The sequence below is a fragment of the Salvia splendens genome, chromosome 22, assembly GCF_004379255.2.
Source record: "Salvia splendens isolate huo1 chromosome 22, SspV2, whole genome shotgun sequence".
In the NCBI taxonomy this organism is placed as follows: domain Eukaryota; kingdom Viridiplantae; phylum Streptophyta; class Magnoliopsida; order Lamiales; family Lamiaceae; genus Salvia; species Salvia splendens.
In genome coordinates, this window is record NC_056053.1 from 7,078,332 (window position 1) to 7,101,033 (window position 22,702).

At 38.4% G+C, this 22,702-nt stretch overlaps 3 protein-coding genes across 3 annotated transcripts; 1 reads left to right on the forward strand and 2 right to left on the reverse strand.

The window, feature by feature from the left end:
• On the forward strand, nt 1–4,730 carry LOC121787502 (secretory carrier-associated membrane protein 3-like). Its single transcript, XM_042186238.1, has 13 exons — nt 1–273; nt 878–934; nt 1,503–1,616; nt 1,724–1,786; nt 2,437–2,470; nt 2,619–2,741; nt 3,253–3,315; nt 3,399–3,492; nt 3,682–3,727; nt 3,814–3,881; nt 4,093–4,141; nt 4,252–4,317; nt 4,397–4,730. The coding sequence occupies exons 1-13, from the start codon at nt 214–216 to the stop codon at nt 4,481–4,483; spliced, it is 924 nt and encodes a 307-aa protein (XP_042042172.1). The 5' UTR covers nt 1–213; the 3' UTR covers nt 4,484–4,730.
• Nucleotides 4,731–4,789: 59 nt separating this feature from the next.
• Nucleotides 4,790–7,109, reverse strand: LOC121787503. The gene is made up of 5 exons (XM_042186239.1): nt 6,969–7,109; nt 5,557–5,610; nt 5,337–5,440; nt 5,228–5,266; nt 4,790–5,139 (listed from the first exon to the last, which is right to left on the reverse strand). The coding sequence occupies exons 1-5, from the start codon at nt 7,042–7,044 to the stop codon at nt 5,002–5,004; spliced, it is 411 nt and encodes a 136-aa protein (XP_042042173.1). The 5' UTR covers nt 7,045–7,109; the 3' UTR covers nt 4,790–5,001.
• Nucleotides 7,110–9,697: 2,588 nt separating this feature from the next.
• LOC121786657 (pollen-specific leucine-rich repeat extensin-like protein 1) lies at nt 9,698–10,252 on the reverse strand. Its single transcript, XM_042185293.1, has one exon. The coding sequence runs from the start codon at nt 10,250–10,252 to the stop codon at nt 9,698–9,700; it is 555 nt and encodes a 184-aa protein (XP_042041227.1).
• Between the last annotated feature and the right edge of the window lie 12,450 nt (nt 10,253–22,702).

The window sequence follows — 22,702 nt, forward strand, 5'->3', positions numbered from 1 at the left end:
AGCATAGCCGCTGTCGCTGACCACAGACCAATCCTCTTTCTCTATTGATTCTTTTCAACCGTTTGAATCCCGTACACATTAGTATTCTTCCATCATAAGCTTCAACCAAATTTTCATTTCTCTATTGTTATTGGATCGCACTATTTGGATCTACAAAATCTGCTATTTAGTGTTTGTGAGCGGATTTAGTTGAAGGAAACAGTCGATTAGGATATGGCAGGCCATTACGATCGGAATCCATTTGACGAGGAAGAAGAAGTGAATCCATTTGCTGTAAGTGTTTCGCCTTCAATTTCCATGAATCGTTGAATGTTTTGTGGTTTTGTTTTTGCTTTTAATTGTTTGGGAATGTAATTTCGTGTGCTCGCGAGTTGAACAATTTGAATTTGAAGTTGAAGATAGGGGTTTCGATGATGATTTGACTTTGGTTGACTGTGTGGCCTGATCTTTTAGTGATTTGTTTTAGGGTTTTGTATGTGTATTACTATCACATGATTTCGCAGTCATTGATTGGATCTAATAAAAATGCAATTAAGAGATGTAGCTGATTCAGTTAACTTGTAAAATATCTCTCGAGTTGAACAATTTGAATTTGAAGTTGAAGTTGAAGGTAGGGGTTTCGATGATGATCTGACTTAATTGATTGGATCTAATAAAATTGGAACTAAGAGAGTAAGAGATGTAGCTGATGCAGTTAACTTGTAGAATATCTGAATCCAAACAATTCGTGAATGCTGAACAGAGAGCTCTCACATTATTATCTATCAGAAAGTGTTCCAGTTATTTTTTATTATTATGATTTTAAGTTCTTTGGCATGTTTGTAGGTTATGTTTACTTTAAATGAATTGACATGCTTGTGTATCTTCTTATATCCAGAATGGAGGGAGAGGAAAGGCATCGGGACAACAATTTAGTGGAGGCTCATTCTATACTGTGGGTTTCTATTAATTCTCTTCCTTTTGGAATTTGGAGAGAGCTCTCAGAGTTCTCCTGCATTTATAATCACACCACTATAGGGAAGAGTTCTTGTGTACTAGTATGATTTGTTCTGTAAAATTTGTGAACTAAATTCTAGTGCATCACCATTTTGCTGGCATGGGCTGGGGATTTGTAATAATGGTTGTGTTGCCTGGTAAAATGCATTTAGTGAGGATGCAATTTTTGTCTATAGTTTCTACTCATGAATGGTCAAAGCCAATTTTTTATATATATTTGGAGTTATGATGAATGAGATACAGCCTATTTATTTGGGGAAAATCTTAAAAGCCTGTTTCTGTGTTTAGACATCTACCAGTTATTATTTTGCGATCTAATCAGCTCCCCATCCAGTTAGGTTTCCTATGTGGTGGTTCACTTTTAAGATTCTGTAGTAGACATACTGTCAGGTGGCAGCATATTTGATCCCACATATAGTATCATATTTATACTCACCATCAGAATTTTGGACAAAATATGTTTGGATTGAATTGTTTCTTAATCAACTAGATATGATTTTTTTCAGACTTCTGGAAGTGTTCCTCCTGCTATAAACTCAAGGCTCTCACCCCTCCCGCCGGAGCCTGCTGATTTCTATAATCCTACTGCACCAGTCGATATTCCTCTGGATAGTGCTTCTGTATGTGCCTTTTAGTAAATAGTTTAACATGAAATCATGCAATGGTTATTTTTTGCCGCATTGGAATGTCTTCCATGGCTTCTAATAAAATAATATTTTGAATTTAGGACCTAAAAAAGAAAGAGAAAGAGCTACAGGCCAAGGAATCTGAACTCAAGAGAAGGGAACAGGTAATATTGATGCTTACCAATGCTCTAATGAGTAGTAATACTATTTTCTTGGTGAGCTAACATTCTTGATGTTGGTTTTTGCATGAATGAATGTAGATTCCTCTTTCTGGCCATTAATTCCTTGGAGGAGCAGTTTCTAAAATTCTAAGGATTTTTTTTGCTGAAGTTTATTTGTTTTTTTTTTGAACTTTTACTATTTTATCAGTCAGCAAGCATCTCAATCTGGGAACTATGTTTGGTTGTCTTTCTGGGATAAAAAATTCTTCATACAGTGTATAGTCTTATTCATTCACTTCCACCTTTTCTTCTGAAACCAATTTTTTTTCAGTATAAGTCCATATGTTCCCAAGTTCCCTGCATTTTCCGCAAATCTAATCATGTAACTCTTTGAGTGCATTATAGCTCTATACAAAAGTTAATATTTAAGGGTAAGGATTGCATTGCCTGTTATAATTATTCATACAATGTCTTACATGATGCTTGATGGACACAAAAATGTAAAAGGCCAATAACTTATCTTCTATTGGACAACAGACGTGCATAGCTATTACTTCTGGAAAATGTGTTTTAGAAAGAAACTGCTGCTGAAGATTGATATTTGCATGTCTAGATACTGAATGTTGTTTTCAATTTCTAATGATGCTCTGCAGGAAGTTAGGCGGAAAGAAGAGGCTGCTGCACGAGGTGCTTTATATTCTCGATTTGGATGTTCTTATTACTATATCTCAATACCATTAATTAAGAGGAGTCTGCTTTTCTTGACCATCTTGAAATTGGAGCAAATCCAAGAAGAGTTGCAGTGTTGCTCTAAACTTTTTTTTCCCCTTTGCAGCTGGTATTGTTCTTGAGGAGAAAAACTGGCCTCCATTCTTCCCTATCATTCATCATGACATTGCGAATGAAATACCGATTCATTTGCAGAAGATTCAGTATGTTGCATTTACAACCTTTTTGGGTATGTAAACCTTTATTCATATGATGCTCTTTTGGTTACTTAAATTTGTAGCTTTTTCTCGTTTTATACATCCTTCATTCACAGACTTGGAAAATTAGCATCTTAAGTCAGAGCTGAATTTTTTCATACAGCTTGAAGTAAGCTCCAGAAGATTGTGTTATGGAAAATTGGCATATTGATTGTGCACAGAGTTAGGTCAATGATTAATTTTGGCTGCTAATGACTTATAGTTGTTGGAAGAATACCTTTTGAATTGTGCAAATATCTTATAATTTTAAATAAATTAGAGTTGCCAAATTGTTTCCATGCAATACATGACCCCAGTCTCAAAAGGTTATGTTACCTTGAAGTAACTGGTTTAATTTCTTTTACATGTTGCTGGTTTGATTTCTCTGTCTTGGATTTCGGTCCTTGGCACGAGCCTCTGGTATCACTTCCAAGAAGTTTTTCACTGAATATTCTTGATGCTAATCAGCTAATCATGCCTTTTTCTTTTCCTGTTGAACAACAGGCCTCTGTTTTGCCCTTCTCTGGAACGTTGTAGCTGTAACTACTGCATGGATTAAACTGGGAGGTTAGTTTTATATGATCCCATAGTCTTTCCTTTTGGTATGTGTATTTTAAGTGGTTTCCTAACCAGAGCTGTATGTCTACTAGATGCAAAGATCTGGTTTCTTGCTATTATCTACTTTATATCTGGGGTTCCAGGAGCATATGTTTTATGGTATCGACCACTTTACCGCGCTTTTAGGTTGGTAATATCTGTATCCCTTTTTATTTTTTTCTTCTTTACAAAGGGGGGAAGAGGATATTAAAAAATGAATGATCAGAATTCCTTCTGATGATGACAATCGTCTTTCTTTGAGGTTATGTGGATAGATGCATTATATCTCATCTACATATAGTTTGACTGTGTCTGTATCTATACTATATGTAACAGGACTGAAAGTGCTATGAAGTTTGGATGGTTTTTCATGCTTTACATGGTAAGTTGATTTTATTATAATCAGAAATGGATTTCCATCTTCTAGTGAACGCACAATATTGTTTGATTAAATTGATTTGTTTACAGTTGCACATTGGCTTCTGCATATTTGCTTCAGTTGCACCTCCTGTCGTTTTCAGAGGAAAATCTCTAACGTAGGTCACCTAACTTAATGTGCATAATATCTGTTAATTTTTTCGATTTCATGGAGCCCCATGGGTTTTATGTTTCGTCTTACTTATATATTGTCTTATCTGACCCCGTCTGTTGACAAAATTTTAGAGAATCGGTTGAAATTGAAACTCCGATCTTTTTCTTCATTTGGTAAGTTGTTCTCTCACATTGTCCTCAACGTTATTTCTGCAGAGGTATCCTCCCAGCAATTGATGTCATAGGCGATCACGTGCTAGTCGGGGTTAGTTGGCCTTTTATATTATTCTCAATTCTCAATATATACGCTGTTCAGATCTTGAGTTATCAGCTAGAGAATGCACTGTTACTTATTCAACATCGTTTGTTACACAGATTTTCTACTTCATAGGATTCGGGCTTTTCTGCCTCGAGTCAGTTCTCAGCATTTGGGTCATACAGGTACGAGCACAACATCACTTTCTTATACAAAATGGAACGGTTCTCACCTCCTATCTAATAACCCTCTCTCATATCACAGCAAGTCTACATGTATTTTCGAGGCAGCGGGAAAGCTGCAGAGCTGAAGCGCGAGGCAGCAAGAGGAGCATTGAGAGCAGCAGTCTAATACCTCAAGAGCCATTTCATAGATGAACATATGTAAATCATATTTTGAGATTTATGGTATTAAAATATTGTTTTTGAGAAGATTTTCTGAGGGAAGTACTAGGAATGATTAAAATCTAAAAAAAAAGTTGGATGTAGAAGCTGGCTGCATCTGCTCTGAGTTTGATGATTCATAGATTGTTTGTTTGTAAATTCATTATTTGACAGTTCTGTTCCATTTATGATTACAATTAGTTACACTTTTCTTAGCTCAATTTTCTACAACTAACCACCATCAAGTAATGCTTCTAGTAAGAAATCCATCCAATGTCAGCCCTAAAACTTGTCATCATCATAAATATTCCCAGAAAATTGCGAAACTGGGCATCCAATCTTCAATCAAACTATTCAACCTAACTAGTAACTTCAACAAAGCTGCAAGGCTGCAAATTTGACCTAAACGATGTTACTATTAATGTTCGATGACTCGTTGAGATATTTCCAGTGAAGAATCAAAACGGCATTGTTGTCCAATTATGCTTATGCAGAAGTGCTCAGAACCTCATCTCCTACACGAATGGATACGGGAGTGGGTCTGGACTCAGCAGCAGGTGGCATCGGTGGAGGCTTTGTTGGTCGTCCATGAACTTCTTTCATTTTCTCTTCAGGAACATCGAACTGCAAATCGAAAGAACGAAGCAATACTGAGGCATTGTATTAAATATTTATCTTGACCGATTTAGTTTCCAAAGTGAGCTTTACTTACCTTGTAACTGCAGCCAGCTACGCAAGCACGAAAGCATTCCTGAAAGCAAGAAGGAAATTAGGCACACGCAAGAAAGCAGAAATGTTCAAGAAGTTGAGGTGGCATGAACCTCTGAGTAGGTGACAGAACCAGGGGAACGATCAATATAGGCGCTCCACTGCTTGTCCTTGAGGACAGGGTCTTTGTAGCATATCTCGTCGCACTCTCCCACACCTGAGTTTACATCACTAGCATCAGAGTTTCTTAATAAATTCATTATAAAGCAAGAATACCACATTGTTTTAAGTCTGTTTATAAGCAAATAAATCGAAGTGCAGATTCAAACTTACATTCATCCCATGTGTCACCATCAGCATCACATCCCTTTTTGCAGAATACTCTCCCTAAACGAAATCAGTACATGGCTAATCAGATAAAGAAAAATTCATACAACAAACGGCAAAATTAGGAACAGAAAGTTCTACTCGAATACAGGCTACGTTGTATATTAACTGACTTATAAGAGTCAATGTTTTCAAACAATGAGCCATTCTAATTTCTACCTATTTTGTACCTGAAACCATTCTCCCTAAACCCTCACATATATGCATCCTCTATCATTGAATGCAACTGACGATACCCGAAATGGTCATCCGAATAATTAAAAGACACCCTAGGGGCGACCATTCAGTTGTTATATGTCTTTTTCAAAAATATATACCACAATTTTCAAGAACTCTAATGTGTGCTTCTAATGATAAAGGCATGATTTAACTAAGATACAGTTAGAAACATCAGTAAGTGCCCAACTGGGAAAAATACAATAAATCATTCACCATCACAATTCTCCTTCCCAGGCTACAACATATGGGGCTCAAAAACATCACGATTATTACAAATTTGAGGTTATACATTACAAAAATATATCTATTGTTACGATGATATCTCAAAACTGTCCCACAAGCATCAACTTTGTCTCTCTTATATAGAATTAAACCAAAATGGCCTCATTTTGCATAACAACAGCTTTTACAATACAACCCTCAAACACTTAGAACAGAGGTTCTAAAAGACTAAAACCCAACAGCAAAATTAATGCTATAATTAACTGTTGGAGGTTATATAACACTATGAAAAAATCATCTACTCTCATCTCAAAAGTATTGAAATACCCCCAAATCCATTCTGTGCTTCAAACTAGCATGTCTCCCGCGACAAAAATCTCAGTCCCCGTTGTCTACATTCTTTGAAGACATGGAAACTGACTGAAACCGAGAGATACCTCGCCGGCCCTAACTGCATCAAAATTCTCCCACAAAGAGCAATGATGTCTACACTATATAGATTCAAAACAAAACAGCCCCTTTTCGCATAACAACACTTGCTGTCACAATACAACCCTCAAAACACAGTTTTTACCCAATTTTGATCGGAGATTCAAAGGCCTAAGACTAAAACTAATGAAAAACAAATCTCCATCTTCTCACTGGAATCGGAATACAGAAACTCATCATCATTAGCCATTAATGCAACAGGAAATGGATGTTGTTGATATCAAATTGAATCTCACCATCATTCGAGAATAATCTAACAATCTACAAGTATGATCGGACACAATCAACCACATCAAACATGGAAAAAGTAATCAATTTCTGAATTAGAAAAAGAGCAAAGCTTCTTAACCCTAACATCTAGAATCGACATTAAAATGGGGAAAAAAACAGAGAAATTAAAAATTATTCAAACAAAAAACAAAATGTACATGGAATTTGAACGAGAGAAGCGTATTTGTGGGTGCATTGAGAGTTGCATGGAGGCGCCCATTGTTCTGGAATCATTCTTCTGTGCAATTGAATTTTTAATATTTTGATGTAATGAAAGCTATATTTCTTCCAGAGCTGAGAAGGAATTGAAGAAACAAAGGCTACTTTTGTAAATTTGCTTGTGCTTTTAGCCGGGCTTCTGATTGGGCTGGATAGAAATGTTGTTTTTGGGCATATTTCATTTTTAGCAAATTCTCACAAATATCACCAAATTTAATTTAAAAATTTATGTCATAATTGTGATGTTTATTTTAATTTTCCCATTAATTTAGACTTGAGAAAATTTATAATTGACAATTTTTTTTGGGCGATTTACCCTTGGTTATATTTATTAGCATTTGATCAAATTTAGTTTTTGTGCCCTTAGTTTTATTCTATATATCAATGTTTTAAAAATTGAACGGGTAAGCAAACCGGTAAAACTATTAATTTACGGTTCAACTGGTCTGGCCGGTTGAATCACTAGTGGGACCAGAATACTACTCGAATAACATAACTCTCTCTGTCCCATGAAAAATGAAATATTTTCCTTTTTGGGTTGTCTCATTAAAAATGAGACGTTTCATAAAATCAAAATATCGTCATCTCTACTTTTTCCATCTCTCTTACTTTATTCTCTTTTTATTATCTATCAAAACAACATTACATAAAATCTCGTACTGAAAAGCAAATGTTTCATATTTAATAGGACATAGGGAATACTATATTTTATACAATTATATCAACCCTTGTATAGGATTGTATATATTAACATAATTATATAAAGATATAAGTATATAATAAAATATTATCAGATTTAGTAGATGATTTGAATAATTAAATTATAATGAAGTATAAATATAATTAAAACCAATATAGGGTTGTGATTATTTGTTAATTAATTAGCAATTTTAACCTAGGACTGATTTATAGTTATAGATTAGGAGATCAAGTGGTTAAATAATGTCAAAGTGGATTATATTTTATATTTCAAAATTTATTAAATAAATTAAAGGGTATTAATGTCAATTTTTATATGTGGTAGTTAAAACTTACAATTTTTTCTCTCCTCAAAATCATCTTAAAACTTTAAATATATGTAACTCTAGATTTAAATTATTTTTTCGTAAAAAATATAATCAAATTAAAGGAAATTTTATTACCATTCTAAGATATCAATTGCATATGTTCCGACGATGATCGGATCATGAAATTGTACAATTTTTTTTTTAATTTTCGTATTTGTTGATAAACAGATTTTATTTCAATAAATGCATCAAAATGTTTCAATATTATGCATATACAATATAAATAAAATTGTGTTAAAATTTTCGTGTACGTGTGTTGAAATATCTATACCACTATGTTGATCATTTTAATACACTATGTTGATATCAGAAAAATCACAAAAATTATTATATTTATGATAGATTGACAATTTTACCACTTTATTGATATTTTATCTACTATTTATTGAAATTCGTAAGATTTCATATCATCCACTCATTTTAATATTTAATGGGGTATGATTGATATTAGTTAGGTATTGGAGTACTGCGTGCATTTTAACATGACCCAACAAATATATACCCAAGATAATACATAATTAAATACTCCATCCGTCCCTAATAAATAAACTAGTTTTACCATTTTGAGCCGTCCTCCAAAATTAGACTAAGTCTAAATATGAAAAGTTTTCGACAAATAATAATCCTAAACATCATTTAATGTGGAACACACCATCCACAAATACTCCTTCCACTACCTTTTTCCCTTCTCTCTTACTTTTTCTCATCTCTCTTATTTTCCAACTGCACATTTAAAACACAAGTTTGTCTATTTTTTTAGAACGAAGGTAGTATATCTTTATATGATGACAACGCCAAATTTTGGTGATTGATAAATACTACTCCCTCTGCCTACCATAAGCGATTAATATTTCTTTTTGGGATGTCCTACCTAAAGTGGGTTAGTTCATTTTATAGCAAAATATAACACAATTACTATACCTTACTCCCTCCGTCCCAAGGAAGATGACACTTCCTTGGGCGGCACGAGAATTTATGCAAATTTATTTTGTTTGTGAAATAGAGAGAGTAAAATAAGAGAGAAGGAATAAAGTAGAGAGAAGGAATAAACATTTTTAGTAATAAGTTATCTTAGTTGGGATAAACCAAAAAGGAAAGTAGGCCATCTTCAATGGGACAAATGGAGTAGTTTATTTACTCTCCTTCTTTAATTTCTCTCCATTTAACTCTCTAAATATAATTTTCTTAAATCTCGTACCCAAAATAAACACCTCACTTATAACAGGACGAAATGAGTTTAAAATTTTTATAAATAATAAAGATAATTAAATATAAATCAGACTTAAAATAAATAGAATAAATTAAGTAGAATAATAATATATAATTGAACAAGTTTAGTTCATAAAAGTATATAATTAAATATAGAATAAATGCGATATTATTAGTTAATATATTATAATAAATAAAGTTATTATTACGTCACAACAATAGAGGTGATTGACGTGGTGGAGTGATGAAGTTGCTAATCTTACATTCAAATTATCAAGGGTTCAAACCTCATATGGTGCATTTTTTTGAAATAGTACTTTATAAATTAAAAACCGGTTCAACCAGCTGAAATTTCACGATCGAACCGGTCAATATAAGCAATTCCAAACGGCTCAATGATCTCTTGGAGTAGGGGTAGACCTGACTGGAGTGGGCCCTTCCACTCGAACTGGAGTTGGCTCACCATGTAGGTTGGGGATGGGCCTCTCCGCCTGAACTAAAGTAGGCCCAGCTCGGTTTAGAGTTGGGCCTTCCACTTGAACTGGAGTAGGAGTGGAGCTCTCCGTTTGAACAGAAGTGGGCCCAGACCTGTCTGGATCGGGCTCTCCAGCTGGGGTAGTGCCGAACATGAGTGGAGTAGGGCTAGACCTAACTGGAGTGGGCCCTCTCACTTGAATTGGAGGGGGTACACCAACCAGGGTAGGATTGGAATTAACTATAATGGGCCCCTCAACTTGAACTGGAGTATGTGCTTTTACTCCAACTATAGATTTGGACTCGATGGGCCTTGCAACTGAAGATGGCCCTAATGGGATTGAGGCGGGCCCTCTTGCCGGAGCTGGTGTGGGCCCTTTGGCTCGGACTGAAACGCACCATGTGGGGAGCCGGTGTGTAGAGCTTAGTATCAAGGTGGTTAAGGCCACGAGGGACCATTTTAGTGCAATCATATTTGAGAAGATTGGAGGTTGGGAATATCTTTGAGCATGAATTGGGATGATTTATATAATAAATCGAGTTTAACTAATTAGTAGGTTGCATGAATTGAAGGGGAGTCATGTTTCATGTTCATGGATTTGGGCTGCATGCAGATAGTATGTTAATAAATACTTGAAATTGCTAATTTACATCATGCCCATTTTTTCCGCCAAAGTGAAGATTTTCAACTGAAATTGAAGATGGATTGATGAGAATTGAAGTTTAAAAATTTTCTTCGTGATTTTATTCTTGATAGTTTATTCCATACGTTGTTCTGGTGACTAATTAAAAATTATACACGTAGGTACAAATATATGGTGGCGTTTTGGTCAATTTGTGAAATTAATAAAATTTTGTGGTTGAATTTATTACAAATTCAAGTTGGGATTGCAAAAATGACCTAAAGATCTTGCTTTTAAGGTTGCTAAATTCTACTCCCTACATCCCGGCAAAGATAGACATACTCCCTTCATCCCAACTAAGTTTAGTTAAGGCAAAGATAGACATACTCCCTTCATCCCAACTAAGTTTAGTTATATTCCTTTTTGGATGTCCCAATTAAGTTGAGTCATTTAATTTGTTAAAAAAAAATAAAACATCAAATCATTCTTACTCTATCTTTCCTACTTTATTCATCTCTTTATCATTCCTACTTTATTCCTCTCTCCTACTTTTCTATACAATTTTTTAATCTTTGTACCTAAAAGTTTTGTCTCAACTTAGTTGGGATGAAGGGAGTATTTCATAGTCGGCACGGGATTTTAGGAGGAGTTAGTTAATGTGTTTAATTAGAGAGAGAAAATGTGGCTGTGAGTATTAAATGAAGAGAGAAAGAGAGTTGAATATTTAATTATAAAGAGAAAAAGTGGTTGGATGTGGAGTATTAATTCAAGATAGAAAGTTTCCATAAATAGAAATGTGTCATCTTATTTGGGACTAACCAAAAATGAAAATACGTCATCTTAAGTGGGACGGAGGGAGTACTACCTACGTCCACAAAAATATAGACTTGTTTTACTTTTTGGATCGTTAATCAAAATTAGACTAATTCAAAAAATAGAAAGTTTTAAACCAATATTACCATACACATCATTTTAAATATGGACCCCACAATCCACTAACACTACTTCCACCACATTTTCTCTCCTCTTTTACTTTACCAATTGCACATTAAAACTCATGCCACATTTTTTTTATGAAAAGCAAATGCTCAAGCCACAAAACGGCGAGCTACAAAAAGGCAAGCCAAAAGATGAGACCACCAACAAAAATGAAACCCCCTAACTCTCAGAAAAGAGATCCAAAACAAGCAAAAACAATCTAACTAAGCAGGCCAGTAAAGTAACAAATTAACCATCCCTTCATCAAGCCAAAACCCACAACTGTGCCATAAGAGAATGTAAAATCAACAAGATCCTAGAGTTCAACTAAAAGTAAGCATAACCTATCACTTCATGAAGCTCTTGTACCTGCCCAGCCTCTGACAACCTTCAACTCATCCACTAATAACCTCTGTGCAAATGGAAATTCCGAGCACCATCCATTCGTCTAAGTCCCAAGGCGCCAAAAGAGTCGATTCTTCTCGAACTCCCAGTTAGGTTTGAAATCTTGGAATAACATTTTGTTTCTAATATCCCAAATTGTCCACACAACGACATAAAACATGACGGTCCATAAACGCTTATCAGATCTTTTGAACGAAGTACCCACCCAAGAAAGCAGGCAAGTCTTTGGATCTATGGGAAGACAAAAAGATATATCCCAACATTTGCAGCAGTGATACCAAAGATTGCTCAAAGGTTTGCAGCAAAAAAACAAGTGTTCAACAGTTTCAGTCTCTTCTTTGCACAAAACTTATGTCACTTATGACTTTATCTATTTTTTTAGATGGAAATAGTAACTAACCCTAAAAAAGAATTTATTTTTTAAAAAGTTGTTAGAGCATTCACAATGGGAGGCGATCACCAAGGCCGATTGATCGCCCCCCTCCCGTCTCTGACCGGCCAACATTGCGGAGGGAGGGCCGATTCTCCCTCCTCCTCGCCTCCGCCCCCACGCCGATCAATGGCCTCAGCCGATGGCCCTATCGGCTCCGCATCGGCTCTGCATGGCCTCCATTGCGTAGGCTCAAGCAGATGGCGAAGCCGATTTTCCTTTTTTTTGTTTTTTTAATTATTATTTTTATTTTCTTCTCCTATTATTAATACCTCAATCTCATCTCCTTCATTTCACACACCCACTAGAAATGTCTTTTAATTTCGCCCTCATTTCGGATTCTGATTCCAATTCCGAGGTCGGTGAGAGCAACCCAATCATTATCCAGAAGTGTGCACGCGTAGCGGAGATTGCAGAACAACAACAGCAGGAACTGGTACAGGCGGCAGTCCCTAGGCCTATCTGACGTCGTCGGGCGATTCACCGTAACCACGCCGAAGCTCATAATCGGCTGTTCACGGATTACTTTGCCGAGCAGCCACGCTATCCGGCGACAGTTTTCTGTCGGCGTTTCAGAATGCAGAAGGAACTTTTCTTGCGCATTATAAATGCGCTTTCGGCCCGTTAGGATTACTTCCAGCTCTGCACCAACGCCGCCGGAAGGCTCGGTCTGTCGCCGCTGCAGAAATGCACGGTTGCCCTACGACAGTTGGCTTACGGAGGAACTGCTGATATGTTCGACGAATATCTTCATGTCGGCGAGACGACTGGACGCGAGTGTCTAAAGAATTTCCGTCAGGGAGTGAGAGAGACATTCAGAGACACCTATCTGCGGAAGGGAACTCTAGTTGATTGCCAGTTCTTGTTGGATTTGCACGGGAGGATGCACAACTTCCCCGGAATGTGGGCAACATAGATTGTATGCACTGGCAGTGGAAGAACTGCCCAACGGTGTAGAGAGGCCAGTTTACAACCGGGTTCAAAGGTACGCACCCCACCATCATACTCGAAGCCATTGCCGATCAACGGCTCTGGATTTGGTATCCTTACTTCGGTGTTGCCTGGTCGAATAACGACATCAACGTCCTGCAGTCCTCGACACTCTTCAGTCAGCAATGCAGGGGTTTAGGCCCAGCCATCGACTTCTTTGTCAACGACAATCCCTATAAGATGTTGATAAGGTTAATTTCATGCATCGGTTATGAGGTTAAATTCTATGATTTCTGTGAACTAATACACATTTTAAAGTTCAGGTGCGTAGAGAATCTGTCAGGTTAAGGGAACTGAAGGAAAAATCCACCAGGCAGAGGAAACTGAAGGAAAAGTGAAGTGAAGAAGCCAGTTGCAACCTGACCCAGGAGATCGAGGAAGCAGTTGTGAGCAGAAAGGTGTCTTGTTAAAGGACTTTCTAGGAGGGCAAAATCGACAATTCAGCAGAAAAACTATCCTAGAAGTTCGAGCCTCAACTATAAATAGAGACAACATGAAGAGAGACGGGGATCATTCACTTTTCGTTCTTAGCTCATCACTCACACACATTATTTCTCTGCGCACTTAGATACTTATGGGGTAAAAGTTTGGGAATTCGTGGTAGTCTAGCTTGGATTCTGTGGTGTAACACCGTCCTCGTGAAGGGCGAAGTTACAATTTATCGTATTCTGTTATTTTCCGTCGTCTTAAGCCGAGACTTCACCATTTTAGAAGCTCGGCGTTTATTGTTTCCGTGTTGAACCTTGACTATCGTTCCTATGGAATTTCATGTTTTCTGTTCAGCTGCTTCTGATGTTTGATTGTTGGTATTTACTGTTTGGGTGCTTTTCGCAACTGCACACACATCATTTCTCTGCGCACTTAGATACTTATGGGGTAAAATTCTGGGAATTCGTGGTAGTCTAGCTTGGATTCTGTGGTGTAACACCGTCCTCGTGAAGGGCGAAGTTACAATTTATCATTTTTTGTTATTTTCTGTCGTCTTAAGCCGAGACTTCACCATTTTAGAAGCTCGGCATTTATTGTTTCCGTGTTGAACCTTGACTATCGTTGCTATGGAATTTCATGTTTTCTGTTCAGCTGCTTCTTATGTTTGATTGTTGGTATTTACTGTTTGGGTGCTTTTCGCAACTGGTGTTTGAATCGGAGTGGATATCGGGTTGATCGAAGTTGGATTGCCGTTGAATTGGTTGAATCGGAGTTGAGGAGTATGTGTTTAACGTATTGGAGTGTTTTTTCTCTGTTGATCTGAGTAGAATTTTTAAAAGGAGTTGTGGATCTGAGTCGTGACATTCTGAATTTTGCATGGTTATGGAGAATTGATGTTTTCTGCTTGTTCTGCTAGGCCTAGTAGTTTAGATCTAGTCATTCGTGTTTGATCGTAATGTTTATAACAAGTTATGTGATTGCTCTGTTTCGTATGCTGAAGGGGTTGGCAACGGAAGCGTGCATTAAATACTGATCACATGAATTTGATATATTTAGCAGATTATTTAGACAAATTCTATTCGCGCAATTATCACATGTATCATGCTCGTAACTTGAATTTAAATCATGCTTTAGAACAAATAAATCCTAAAACATGCATACTACGGAGTCAGCCAATTTACCTTGTTGATTCTCCAAAGAATCGAAGATGGCTTGCGTCTTCTCCACGTGAAGATCTTCAGAACTCAACCTCGGATCTTCTGACTGGTGTCCCAGACTGTATACTGATATTTGTGTGGGCAAATCTCACCAGAATACTAGGACTCGAATAACGAAGACAGAACTCTACTCACGGAAGAAGCAATTTTCGAACTCTCTCTCTCAAAAAGGAGGGGACGAAAATTTTTAATGAGAATAATTATATGTCTATCTCCTTTATTCTCCTATTTATATTAAGTCACATATTGGGCTCAGTCAGGGATCTAAGGAAGAATTTGGACATGGCCTCACCCAATTAGCTTTTTACTAATTAAATTGAACCCACAATTTAATACAAGCTTATATTGGAATATTACAAGCAGCCACTACAGAAGTAATATTGCACTGCCTTTCCAAATCCGAAATTACAAGTGTTCCGGGTTTCCTTTAATTTGTTTAATTCATTTCCCGCGCTTAAGATAGAAACATCTATTAATTAATTAATGTCTGCTATGGAGTTAATTAATTAACATATTTTAATCTCCAAGAGTGGACTTAGCAAGAAACTCTTATTTATTATTCTTAGAGTAATCAAACTCCAACTAGCTAGGTTCCGAATAATAAAACCTTGTTTCGAGCTCCTCTTGTGGATGTTATCAAACGAGACTCTCATCGCGAGTGATTCAATATAATAGCAATCCTAGCACCGCCAGATAATGATCACCACTACCCAATATACCTGGATCGTTGGGTGACTAAAAACCCGCACTTTTGGTAAGTCAAAGTAAGATACTCAATATCGTATGCTCAATGCTAACGTACATTGATTAAGAAATTAGTTATCAAGACCTCGTCTTTCAGTAGATAGCATAAAGACTCATCTTGCTGTTAGATCCATTCAGTGCTATACCACACCAATGTCATCATATTTCAATAAGGCTTAGAAATAATCGAACTGACATTGCAACCTTTCACAATAGGTAGTCTAGGCCTATCTAGGTTGTGAAATTCTTATTTTTCTTTGTCCAGAACTGACGGCGTACCTTAAATTGAGCGCAGCCCACAACCGGTCTACTAAAACAAAGACTTAGACTTTGTTATGTTGACTTATACATTTAAATATGCATTAAACATCCATTAAATGTAAAACACAACAACATTACGACAAAAATAATCTGTTGCATTCATTGGAAAATAATTATTAGAGTTTTACAGTATTCAATCACTCGAAAGGTGATTTCTAGTACACAAACCCTAACAATCTCCCACTTATACTCAAAACAGCTTTCGAGTATACAACATCTTTTTATTGTTTCCAATTAGAAGAATGTCATCTACATATAATACTAAGAACACTACATTCCCATTTTCAACCTTCTTATACACGCAGCTTTCATTTGGGCACTTTTCAAATCCAAGCGTGCGAACAGTTTGATCGAAACACTGGTTCCACGATCTAGATGCTTGCTTAAGGCCATAAATGGCCTTCTTAAGCTTCCAAACCATGTGTTCTTTGTCCTCTATGGCATATCCTTCGGGTTGTTCCATGTAGATGGTCTCCTCAAGACTGCCATTTAGAAATGCAGTCTTAACGTCCATCTGCCATACATCCCAATCCATGTAAGCTGCTATAGACAACAGTATCCAGATCGATTTGAGCATGGCCACTGGGGAGAAAGTCTCATCGTAATCGACACCTTCCTTTTGGGTATACCCCTTAGCCACTAGTCTTGCCTTGAAGACTTTAACTCGTCCATCGGGTCCACGTTTACGTTTATATATCCACTTGCTCCCAATGGCAGTATAGCCTTCGGGTAGGACGGACAAATCGTAGACGTCTTTGTCTATCATAGATTGTAGTTCCGAATCCATTGCTTTCACCCATTCGCAATGATCGACATCTGCCAGCGCCTCCGCAAAGTTCCAGGGATCTAATACATTGTTGTCTGAGGAGTGATCCATGGATTCCCCCAAACCAATGTATCTGTCGGGCTCATGCGAGACCCTCCCACTGCGGTGCGACTCTACAATTCTTGGAGTAGAAGTTGAAGTTTTGGGAATTGTTTGTACACTTGGTACTTGTTCTTGGTTAACGGAACTTGTGACAGAAGTTAGCTCTTCAAGAGCCACTTCACTGCTGGGTTTATGATTCACTACATAGTCTTCATCTAAGAACCTGGCGTGAGTGCTCACAATAACTTTCTTATCTCGGAGACTAAAGAATTCATAACCTTTCGTCCCTTTGGGGTATCCTATAAACATACATACCTCTGTCCTAGATCCTAGCTTAGTTGTATCCTTTTCCAATACATGAGCCGGGCAACCCCAAATCTTGAGATGTGCTAGATTGGGCTTGCGCCCAGTCCATAACTCAAAAGGAGTAGTAGGTACAGATTTTGATGGTAAATTGTCTAATATATGGCTTGCAGAAAGCAAGGCATATCCCCAAAACGAAATAGGTAGTCGTGCATAACTCATCATCGATCGGACCATGTTCGACAAGGTCCTGTTCCTTCTTTCAGCCACACCGTTCTGCTGGGGCGTGCCCGGCGCAGTCAATTGGGATTAGATTCCCGACTCCGATAAGTAGTTTAAAAACTCGGCATTGAGGTATTCGCCTCCACGATCAGATCGCAGGCATTTGATACTCTTACCATGATGCCTTTCCACTTGAGCCTTAAATTCTTTGAATTTGCTAAAGGACTCTGACTTGTGGGTCATCAAATAAACGTATCCAATTTTCAAGAAGTCATCAATGAATGTTATGAAGTATCGAAAACCACCTCTTGCGTCAGTAGACATTGGTCCACACACATCGGAATGAACGAGCTCAAGTACTTCCTTGGCCCTATTGCCCTTAGCCTGAAAAGGCCTTTTGGTCATCTTGCCTTCTAAGCATGACTCACACTTATGAAAAGGTTCCTCCTCTAGACCTTTAATAAGATCTAGTTGAACAAGAGAATGGATCCTCCTTTCATTGACATGACCAAGTCTAAGGTGCCATAAGTACGTTTCGTTCATTGAACTTGAAGGTTCTTTTCGTTTCTTTGAAATTTTTGATGTTGTATTGAGTTCTGATTTGCGATTATTAAACTGTGTAGATGTGATTGTGTACAGATTGTCTTCCATGATACCACGACAAATATAAGAGCCATCTTTCTTAATAACGCAGTTGTCATTAAAAGAAATCGAATATCCATAAAAAACTAATTTAGAAACTGAAATTAAATTTCTTCTAAAAGAAGGTATCAACAAAACATTCTTCAAAATCAAAAATCAATCACTACTAAAACGCAAATAAACATCTCCCACTGCAACGGCCACCTCTTTTGTAGCGTCGCCCAACTGGACTTCGATCTCACGATCACGTAGCCGTCTTGTCACCTGCATTAAGTCTGGATAAAAACAAATATGATCAGTAGCTCCTGTGTCAATAACCCAAGTGCAAGTAGACTTCGAATCCAAACATGACTTGACTACTAAAGCATGGTGCATACATGTAGCCTTGCCCTTTTTAGGACAGTCTGGCTTCCAATGCCCCTTTTCTCCACACTTGAAACACTTCCCCGTGGGCTTCTTGTTTGCCATCTTCTTCTTCTTTCCCTTAGCTATCTTGGTCGGTCCTGAGTTCGATGCCTGCCTTTTTCCTACGCTAGGCTTGGAGCCAAAGGAACGAGGCGCCGAAGTCATAATGGCCGCCTTAGCCTGAATCATAAGATCCTTTGCTGACTGAAGTTCAGTCAACAGCTCCGCCAAGGTGTAGTTCCTTTTGTTCATCTCGAAGTTGAGTTTGAAGTGCTGGAAGCTAGGGGGAAGACTCTGAAGGATAATGGTCACTTGGGACTCGGGATCAATCGTCCCTCCCAAGACCTCAATCTGGTTGAGGTGGCCCATCATCTCGAGGACATGGTCCCTCACAGACAAGCCTTCCTTCATAGTCTTCGACATGATACTCCGAAAGGCTTGAGACATAGCCGTTCGATTCTGAGTACCAAAAAGATTCTTGAGATTCTGCAAGATCTCGGCGGCAGTTTCCATGGTTGAATGCTGATGCTTGGGTACTTATGACATAGATGCCAACATATAACACTTAGCCATCTCATTCGCCTTATGCCACCGTCCGTATGCATCTCTGACTCCTGCCGCTGCGTTGGCTGGCAGCACTGGAGGTCGCGGGGCTGTGAGCACAAAGTTGTACTCTTCTGCTGTAAGAACGATGTCCAAATTTTGTTTCCATTCTATGTAATTTTGGCCCTCGAGTTTGTTTTCTTTAAGTATTGCAGAAAGATGATTGAAAGACATATTGACGATTTGATTTGCACTGCAAAACAGAATATTTACCATTTGTCATAAACTTATGTAAGAAGTTTGATTAGATTAACCATAAAACTTTTCAAAATCTTACAACAGTAAAATTAAAATTTTGTATCCTCCAGAGGAGGTCAATACACATTAAAATCTTATAATTTTACTGGTCACAATCATCGTCGAATAGTCTAGAGACCACAAGTGTGGCATGGCCGCCTGAAACGAGGTATTTTTTTTTTATCGCGTGTGCACAGAAATAGATCACTGCAAGCGCTTGGTCAAGACACCACGCTCCTTAAATCCACTAGAGCACAAGGTCTAGGAACTTAAGAGAACATAAAGTGCTTGGTCGTTGGACACACATCGACTCCCCTTCAAAAAAATATAAATCCCTCAACCCGAATACTATGAATTAGTATAGGGAAGTGGGGTCGATCCCACAGAGATGGACTCGAAAAGTAGTGCTCAGAGACTTTGGACAGACAAATGGCTGCTGCCACGCAACAAAAGGGTTGAGAATTTTAAACTAACTCTAGACCTAGGCAGAAAATGTAAATGCTAGACCTAGGACATGTTAAACTTGTAAATTCAGACTTCGACAACAAGAAACATAACCACTTCCTAGACAGTGTAAACAACTACCTAATCTAGCTAAACAGAATATGACTGAAAGTGGGGACCATAATTCCAAAAATGGCAAGTACGGAAAGAACTGCAGATTAACAAACTCTGACGCTAGCTCGCAGCAAAATGCATCCTCTCAACCAAATTAAACTTGCAGATGAACAAACAGAGCAAAAAGCGAGATTCGAACAGAATATAGAGATTTGGTCGTCGTTATCTTGCTGCAACTCGGAAACACATCAGATCTGCGTACACTAGACGGAATGAAAGAAAAACACGTAAACTAAGCATGAAAATCAGATCGAAACTACTCAGATTCACGTCAGAATACTTGATCCACTCCGGATCCAAGACATCCGAACCCAACAACCAACAAATCCAGCAAATCCAACCAAAATTCCTCCACAATCCAACTCCAATCTCCCAGATCTGACCATTAACCTACAATAACTCAGTAAACAGCTGCGAAACGCATCCAACTCAGACAATTTAAAAACTCCAAAATCGCAATAAGCGAAACGATCAAACCAGAAATCAACACAATCGCCATAACGGAAAATCAAACTTGCATTTAAACCAGAAACTATTCGGTGAAAACAGCGAACCGAGCTTCGAACAACGAAGCTCGGCAGAGTAAGCAAATGCGGAAAGCGGAAAATAAATTGTTTCTTCGCTCCTAACAAGAGCGGTGTTACACCATATCGGAAGCTAAGATGAAACCCGAACGTGCGAACTGAGATCTCCTCAAAACTAGTATCAAGTGTGTGTGTGGGAAAGTGAACTAAGCAACAGGCTGTGGTGAGGTCTCCCCCGGGAAGATCCCTCCAGCTTGCATGCTTCTGCCTTTTATAGATGCGGACATAGCCCTTGAGTCTTCGTAGAAATCCCTATTCTACCCTTCAACTCTGGAGCTTCCTCCGTCGAGCAATTCTCTTCATAATCGTTCACTAAATCGCCAGTTCCTCGACCTTGTGATTTTTTGGTCTTCTTTCCTGGACCTGGCGAATTCCTTCACACACCTGGCTTAAAACGTGCGTTAGTCCTAGTAAAATCACGAATTAAATCCCTAGACCCATGCATGAAATTAGCCTTATCAAACTGCTCACACTTAAACCATGCTTGTCCTCAAGTATGAAAGACAAGAAAAAGAAATAAGGCGAATTTCAATGCACGCCCCCCCCCAAGTACTATTCTACAAACAAAACAGACTCCTAGACCTAGACAACTACAACACGAAACACATAAAAATCACAAAAGAAAAGAAAACACATAAGCGCATAAACTGGTATTTTCCTAGCAGCCATCCCCACAAGTTTAAGGTCAATCCAAGCGTTTACAGCCTCAGATTCCTCCCCTTCCCTTCTTCTATCTAGTCGAGTTGTCAGTTCGTCAAGATAGCCTTCTGACTTCCCAATTGTTAGATTCACTCGATCACTCATTCCTCACCAGGGATGTTAGGATCGGATCGCTCTTAAGTTAAAGTTACTCCACTGATGCATCGGGTTATGAGAGTTTCTCCTTCCTACCGTCTCCTTTTTATTCCTGGGTCTGGTTACTACTGCTTCCTGCCCTTAAATTTTTTTTTTTTTTTTCCTGGACTTCGTCCAGCTTATACCTCCGGTTTTATTATTTTAACTCCTCCCCTGGACTTCGTCCAGCTTATACCTCCTTTTCCTGGACTTCGTCCAGCTTATACCTCCTTTTCCTGGACTTCGTCCAGCTTATACCTCCAGAACCCTATTCCCAATTTTTTCTCCTTCGGACTCTTCTCCCTAAACATTCAGTGGCGGTCCCCCTTTTTTTTGTTAGCTCAAAGTGTTTAGGCTTATAACTCACTCTTATAGTAGGGCTGCACAACTGGGTTATCTAAGGCATCCTCTATCGTTCTTACTTCATCCAACTGACTTTGATTTATTAAGAGAAAAGGATTCACAATTTAGCATGTATTTTCTCTTCAATTACTCTCCCTGAGGGGCTTTTTGCTATTTATTTTACCAGTTATGCAAACACGAAACCTAAAAAAAACTTCTACAAACTCCTAGACCTAACAGAATATGTACAAGACACTAACTGCACTAACTGCGTCCCCCCTCCCACTTCATTTATGCTTGTCCCCAAGCAATCCGTATGAAGTGGAAAGCAGGCCAGTTAGTGGCGACATGAAACGAACTCAACAAAACACAAACTTCTCACACTTAGACCAAGCATTGGGCTAAGTGGGAGAAGGAACAACATACAACACAAAACATGTTATGACATATAACCCCTTCTCACACTTAGACCAATGCTTGGTCTAAGTGGAAGGGTTCAACACATATATACAGAACCTAGCATGCTGGCAGGTAAAACAGAAATAAAACGAAAGAACTATTAAATAAAAGAAAGAAAAAGTTACTTGGGTTTGAGGGGAAATTCAATTCGGTGTCTGGCCCCCGTGGGAGCCAAACTTTGGTGGCACCGTCGGCTGGGTCACCTTTGCTTTCTTCCTGGCCGGCATCTCCGGCTTCTCTGGTCTGTCATCAGTAGGTCGGGGTATGGCTGTCCTCAGGACCACGGGTCTAGCGGAAGAGGGGGTGATGTGAGGCCTCGGGCCTTGTGATGGCTTCTGCGCGGATACACTTCCTGGACTTAGCGTTGTAATGTTGCCGCTAGACCCAGGAATAGTTTCTGATGCATCCGGGAACTTTTTGTGCAGCCATTTCAGCATGGTCGTCATCAAAGCAACACCCTCCGCCATCCTGTTGGTTTGCTCACTTGACGAAGCCACCCAATCGGTGATACGTCCCCTCAGGACTGCGGCCTCTTCCCTGCTTTTTCCGAATTCCCTTCGGATCTCAGTCATTTCCTTGCGTACCCCGTCGATTCCTTTCCTTACCTCCTCAACTTCTTTCTGAACTCCCTGAACCATCAGCCTGACTTCGTCCTCAGTGGCTTGATCC